This window comes from Engraulis encrasicolus, chromosome 18, assembly GCF_034702125.1.
Source record: "Engraulis encrasicolus isolate BLACKSEA-1 chromosome 18, IST_EnEncr_1.0, whole genome shotgun sequence".
Taxonomy (NCBI): domain Eukaryota; kingdom Metazoa; phylum Chordata; class Actinopteri; order Clupeiformes; family Engraulidae; genus Engraulis; species Engraulis encrasicolus.
This window is the reverse complement of record NC_085874.1, coordinates 48,095,604-48,102,991: the sequence shown is the minus strand read 5'-3', so window position 1 is coordinate 48,102,991 and position 7,388 is coordinate 48,095,604. Positions and strand designations below refer to the sequence as shown.

The 7,388-nt window shown below is 43.9% G+C and overlaps 1 protein-coding gene across 1 annotated transcript; it reads left to right on the top strand.

Annotated features, from left to right (window-relative positions):
* The first annotated feature begins 553 nt into the window (after window positions 1–553).
* LOC134468273 (trace amine-associated receptor 13c-like) lies at window positions 554–7,187 on the top strand. Its single transcript, XM_063222215.1, has 3 exons — window positions 554–1,157; window positions 4,794–5,164; window positions 7,182–7,187. The coding sequence occupies exons 1-3, from the start codon at window positions 554–556 to the stop codon at window positions 7,185–7,187; spliced, it is 981 nt and encodes a 326-aa protein (XP_063078285.1).
* The last annotated feature ends 201 nt before the right edge of the window (window positions 7,188–7,388 follow it).

Genomic DNA, 7,388 nt, shown 5'->3' with positions numbered 1-7,388 from the left:
AACCTTTGACCGTTGTAGCCCAACGTTTACGGAGTAAACGATGAGGGCAAGGGAATAAGATATAGCTCAAGACTAATCTTACTCCCGTCGAGCCAGGCTCCAGCCATGGCTACCCCAGTTAAGATGGATGACCAGCAGAGAAAGACGGAGTCCTCGGTCCGGTCTTCAAACCCTTACCAATACCGCTGCTTTCAACGAATTTCGATGAGTTTCGCTGAGATGATGTGTAGATAATTACTTCAGTAATTAAGTGCCCTTAACCGTTACCATCCCGGCAAGGTTGTAGTCAGACTGTTTTCTGTGATTTTCTGTGAAATTTAAATGTTAAGTGTGTATGTATCAATTCAGTGTGTGGGATTTTTTTAAGTAATTTGGCACAAGACGTTGCCCAAGATTTTGATTTTGGCTTGGACAGCACAGCTTTAGCCATTACATAATCAGTGCTGAAAAAAACTACTTCAGAGGACGGACACGTAGATCTATGTGTTTAAAACACTATAAATACTTTGCTGCGAGGCAGGGTATGCTGAGTTCGTTCAGAGTGTGTCTGATCATGTCATGGGACTCTGCTTCAGTTTCTAGGGCGCTCCGCCTTGGGCGAAAACACACTGCGACACACAGACACAGGTCTGGGAACAGCAGCAGCAGCTTCCTCATAGACAACTGCATCCTTTGCACAGGGGAGAACACTGCCGCCGCCACCCCAGCCTATGTGGCACGATGCGTCTCCGCAGCAGCTGTGATCATTATCACCGTGTGGGGCAACCTGCTCGTCATTTCATCCGTGTGCCACTTCAAGCAGCTTCACACGCCGACTAACATCCTGGTCCTGTCCCTGGCGGTGGCCGACATATGCGTGGGGGTGTTTGTGATGCCTCTGCAGTTCATGGGGTTCATAGAGTCCTGCTGGATTTTTGGCAGCACCATGTGCGCCTTCTACAACTTCATAACATTTCACCTGACCAGCACCTCTGTCCACAACGTGGCTCTGATTGCTGTGGATCGTTACATGGCCCTGAGCAATCCTTTCCTGTACTCCAAGAGAGTCACGGTGAACCTCTGCATTGTTGTGGCCTCGCTGAACTGGCTCTTTTCCTTTGGCTACAACTTTGCTCTCCTGTATGACAATGGTTTCTTCACCACCTCGCTCACCCTGTGCCCGAGCGGGGGAGCAACCGCTATTCCGACATACCGCTATTCCGACAACCCGCTGTCCCGACATGTCGCTATTCCGACTGCCGTTATTCCGACACTTTTTATCCCCACGCATCATTGCTTCATACTGACATTCACACGGACTATTTTTTATATTGCAGCAGGGAATATGCATGAGTCTTGACACCAACAAGGCGATTGCACTGGAGAGGGCACACATACTCAACTTAAATTTCACTAGCATTGGGCCAGTTGGCAGGTGTTGAAGAGCCAGCTGCTTGTATGCACGGACGAACGAACGAACTGAAAGAAAAAAAGCAGCCAGCCAACGTGCTGCACGCATCTACATATATAGCCAAGTTATCGACTGAAAACATTTTATCAGCAAACCCGAAGAGGATTTCCCCTACTCAAATTGGGTAACGATGTGATGACTATAATGGCTGTGCAGTACGGTAACAACGATTCTGAGATTTGAACTGTATTGCGTTGTTTTCCTGCGCTTTCAAGGGAATTTACACCTTCCCTATAGGCTATGTGGGAGTGTGCGATACATCCACTAGCCATTTTGGCCGGTGATGGAAAAAAAGCGATAAAGCCCTGCATGCACTTTTATTAGGACTTCTCATGAGCATATCGTTCTCTGAAATGTTTAATTTGACCCTCGACTGTAGCCTAGCCTACTTGGAGATCCACCACCATTTTTCAGCAGAGGTAAAAGTGAAAGTGATTCGATGCTGCGATGCTGCGCATGTCATCGCATTGGGTCCCAGGCTTGACTTCGCAACTGGGCATGAAACGGTTTTGCAAGCGCAATGCCCTTTGTGTTTACTTATAAAGTAAAAATAAAAACCTTGAATTGTTTCTCGACATCAGCCAGCGTGAGTCAAGTGATAGGGAAGCAACTTGATTGGGGAGAACGCCGTGGGTGACGAGAGCGCAAGTGTAAGAGGTGAAATTTAAACCACGGGTTCTATTGGACACTTAGTGACACGATTCAGGAAAGACAGACAAAGGGAGTGACGGTTATGGTAGTTTATTTCTCACAATTCATGATTTAAAATACAACATTGAAAATATAAATAAAATACAAAAGTGTGTCAACCAACAGCGGTATAAAGTGCTGTGTGTGTTTTGCATTTAAATTAATCACAATCTGGAGTTACCAGAGGACCGTACAAAAGTTAAGTTAGGTTAAGTTAAGTTTCACAAGTCACACCACTGCAATCTATAAATACTGTAGGGAAAATCACAACAATCCATAGTCATTTCATCTCATCAGTGCCCGAAAGGCAACCACGGCAAACTATAATAACTGACACTCATTAATGCCCGAAAACACGTTGCACACTGGGCCACACCAATTGCAGTAGGATTCACTACACCATAAAGTAGACCTAACTGTTGTACAGTCCTCCTATGTAGCCTACTCAGCGGAGGTGCCCAAATGCCACCACTACACAGTACCGCTGAGTCACACGCGCATGCAGTCACACACACACACACACACACACACACACACACACACACACACACACACACACACACACACACACACACACACACACACACACACACACACACACACACACACACACACACACACACTCACTCACTCACTCTCTCTCACACACATGCACACAGTTCAACAGCGGGGGAGAAATAATCAATCCCCCGAAAATGCAACAATCCAAATTCCCGTGCTGCTGCTGGCCTGTCAGCCACTGCTGCCGGACGTGGGCTCTTCAATTACTTATTGCAGCTATAACACGCGCAATACCCAAATGCAACTTACAGTTCCCAAAGCGACCGGCCGCAGTGGGTAGGTCTGCAACGCGAGGATTTGTCTGGCTGCTATTGCCATTAATATGTGTCAATAAAGAATTGTTAGGTATTTGAGTCTGTTTATCTTCCACTCAGCAGAGTAGCCTAACACAAGTGCGTTCAGTTGAATGGTGCGTGGAAGTTAGCGCTGGTGAGTGTGTAAGGCGGGCCTGGGATCCTGGCACGGCTACACACGCGCACGCAGCGTAATTGCCAACATCGGAAGAAAACCATGTGTAACACAAGGCTGATTGAGTTCTCTCTCTCTCTATTGCAAGCGCGTAATAGCCTACATAATAAGTAATATTACAGCAGAAGGGGGTGTCATTTTACAGGTAGGCTAGACCGACTGTTCACGCATCACAAATGAACCGATATGGGCTATGTCCCATGCATGCACGTCAGACTGTGGCAGAAAGTCATCCATTCAATTTACAAAGTTCTGTAGTTATGCGCCCAAGTTGGTGCTTTTTGTATAAGAAAGTCTCAGGATTTAAGTCTCATTATTTAAAAAAACATATTAATTATTTAAATTTAAATTTAAAATATGTCACAGGTGGGAGGTGCGCGTTTGCAAGCGGCACCCCCTCTTATTACCAACTCCCCCGAGGAACGTTGTACACACCAGAAAACACCAAGACACCAAAGTCATTTCATTCAAATATTTATTTTCCATTTGAGAACATAGTCCTGTGTACATGTGTGTGTGTTTGAATAGAACCAGTCCATTCACGCTCTGTCGTCTGTCCAGTGAGACACCGCGAGTCGGCTGTGCCAGCTGCAGCGATAGAGCGAGAGAGAGCGCGAGAGGGTGAGAGAGAGCTGAAGGCGGCATGCACCGCGGGTAGGGGGCTTGCTTTTAGTGAAGGCTATGGCGGCCAGGCGTGGGCACTTAACTCTTCGTTTGTGAGCGTCCTCATCCACCAACTTCCCAACGATGCGGCCGTGCGTCTCGCTCGCTCTCCGGTGTGTCACCGTCCAGCACCTGCACATAAAAAACCCACACCCATCCTATTGGCCCAACTACCTTCCTCCCTTCTCTCGCTGGCACCTGAAATCAATGTAATCAGTGAGTGCGTGAGTTCTCAATTTGTCACCCCGTGACAAATAAATCCACTGCACCTTCCTTCAGCCCTGAAAGGCCGCTGAGAGTTGGGTTCTCTCCGTGGAACCGGCGGTGGATGAACAAGTCATTTCAATGAGATGGATTGAGTGTAGGCTATGGCATGTGCAAAACGGGGAATTAGAGGCGGGACCGACTTCAGATTAATAGGCCTATTGTAGCCTAAAGTTATGTCTGGATTGGTAAGACTTGCCTTTTGGAATTTCTCACAGTTTGCTTTTGTTTTGCCTCGGTTTGGACACGACAACGGCTCTTCTCTCTGGAACTTCAAAATAAGGACAAGGGTTGTGTGCTCCATCATGTCGCTGGATGTTTTGGTGGACCTTACATTGTTGCGATATAATTCGATTGAGTAACTTGGAATGTAGGCAACAAAGTTTATCTCTTCAAAGCAGTAACGTGGGAAAGTGTCTCACATCGCTGATTTCAGCACCACACCCGCGTGGATAGCTCATTTAGATTTAAGAGCCTTATATGGACATGGAGGGAAACGTCGGCTGCCCTGATGACAGCGCTACACAGTAGAGTGGCAGCATTCTCAGAATGGTTCAATATAGGCCTATAGGCTACTTAAAAAAATGTCGGAATAGCGGCATGTAGGAATAGCGGCGGACGGTGGAAAACGTGTCGGTATTCCGACAATAGACATTAACGTCGGAATAGCGGCATGTCGGAATAGCGCCACGTAACCGCCCGAGCGAGTGCTTCATTATCGTCAATGACATATGGGCCTTTGTCGACCTGGTGGTTGTGTTTGTGCTTCCCTGCTCCGTCATGTTTGTGTTGTACTTGAAAATCTTTGCCATTGCTAGAAAACATGCCAATGCCATCAGGGCAGCTAACACACAGGGCAATCCAAACAACAGACACACTCACAATGTCCCCAAACGATCGGAGAGAAAAGCTGCCAAGGTGCTTGGAATACTCGTGTCTGTCTTCCTGCTCTGTTTGGTCCCCTATTACATATGCAGTTTCATGGCTGATAGTATCCCGAGTGACATTTTTAATGATGTGATGAACTACATGTCCGCCCTGCTTTATCTAAACTCTATGTTCAATCCTGTGATATATGCCCTCTTCTACCCATGGTTTCAAAAAAGCATAAAGCTGATTTTAACACGCCGTGTTTGTACAAAAGATTCTTCTCTCATGCAAGTAAAGTAATTGTTTATCCTTCAATGTTCAATGAAACATTGGCCACTCTGCTTGTTACTATGTCATATGTCGATATGTGTGACTTGTCCTTGGCCCAAGTTATTTTAAATACAGTACACGTATGGCACACGTGTAATTCAGAGCTCTTAGCACAGTGTTTCTCAACAGGGGTGCCGCAGAAACCTGGCTGATAAATAAATTATGTAATATAGTACATATTTGTCTAAATTGATACGTTAATGCTAGTCAGTGGAATCTTTCATCTGCCATTTACGTACAATAAAGTAAATATAGGTCGCCCCAGTCAGCTGCAACTTCGAACGTAGGTTGTGTGACGTCTCCGAATGTGTTCCATTTCTAAGCTTGTGTGGTATCGGATGCGATGCCATGTTACAGCTTGTTGGTTTGGGGTGCCTTGAAATGTTTCATGAATTGAAAGGGTGCCTCGCCTAAAAAAGGTTGAGAAACACTGTATTAGTACAATGAGGCCTTTGCAAATAGGGAATGAATGAGTATGATAATATGGAGAATCAGGAGCTGTTTCCACGTAGCAGGATATTTTTAAATGTGGGTTTTAAAAATCTGTTTACGTGGAACCGGAAGGCCAAAAGCAGTAAAAAATAGAAAAAAAATATCAACATTTAAAAATATCCTGCTATGCTCGTCATTTATGTACCGTGAAGTGGAGGGAAACAAAACAGCTGGAGACATTGAAAATGGACTAGGTCCGAAACCTGGTCCGATCCCCTGACTTCTTTCTTATTTTTAGCTACAATATACCATTTTTGATATGAGCCTTGTATCTGCCTTGTTTTTGTTTCGGTTTTTTTTGTTGTTGTCATTTTTAGTATCTAATTCTTGATGTTTATGTGAAGTCTCATATTCCACTTTCAGAGTTTTTTCCACACTTATTTGATTTAACCTTTAGTTTGAATGACAATAACATGTTTGTTAAAGACGTTTACTAAAGATTCTGTGAATTCACCAGATATTCTTGATGTATTCTACATTCTATCATCTAGGCCAGGGATGTCAAACTCAGGCCCGGGGGCCAAATTTGGCCCACAGAGACATTTTATTTGGCCCTCGAGATCATTTCAAATGTGTTTCACAGTTGGCCCACATACACCATAACTGTATTGCGTATTCAGATTTGAACATGAAAATTCATATATCACAGGAATATACTGTATGAGTTGGCCCAGGGCAGCCATTGAAACAGTGCACTCAAATGCAACAGAATGTGTAGGCAAATTTCAACTATAATGGAAATCTGTTAAAACATGAATTTAAACATGAGCAATTTTCGTCCTTTTTTGTAAAAAAAAAAATATATATATATTGTTTTTGCCCTCTGTCAATTTGAGTTTGACACCCTTGATCTAGGCCTATGGGCTGATGAAAGGCAACATGGCTGTAACACGTAGGCCCAGGTGTTTACACATTTGCCATGTTATATTAATGGGACACTGTGCAGGAAATGGTCAAAAAAGGTACTGCAACTATGCTGCTCATTGAAACTGGGCTGCCTATTGCCAAATTATATCTTTACATGAAAGTTTACTAAGTAATAAACAAATATTTTCTAGTATGGTCCAAGTACAGTAATTTTTGCAGCTAAAAATGGCTATTTTTGGAAATTCAAAATGGGGGACCATGGAGAATATCCCCCTTTTCATGTATGAAAAGTGCAGTTTTTACAGTCATAATGAATACTTAGAATTTTATGGTGGTGGTCAGTATTCATGAAAAAGGTAACATTAGTGAATGGGCAGCATGAATTCTGGAAAAAAAAAAAAACAACTCAAAATCTCACACAGTGTCCCGTTAAAGGTTTTTTTAAAAACTTTTCTCAGATCTCAGAGTGCCTCTGCTCTTTCCCTCTTTATTCTGGTTGTATTGTCGTGTGATGTGGCTTCATTAGATGTGACATCAATCATTAAGTGTGTGACAGTTTACAGGCCTAGTTCCCCCAATAACTACTTATGAAGTGTGAATCGTCATGAATGCCCAAGTAATAACTTACTACCCAAGTACAAAGAATAAAAAAAATGCATACACACGTATATAGGTACAGTATGTAGAAATACTTTGTATATATACACACACACACACACACACACACACACAC

Bases quoted from the DNA above. Each gene is read 5' to 3' on its own strand.
- LOC134468273 (XM_063222215.1), top strand. From the start codon at position 554: ATGTCATGGGACTCTGCTTCAGTTTCTAGGGCGCTCCGCCTTGGGCGA. The intron at 1,158-4,793 runs GCCCGAGCGGGG...CGCCACGTAACC, and splicing joins CACCACCTCGCTCACCCTGT to GCCCGAGCGAGTGCTTCATT.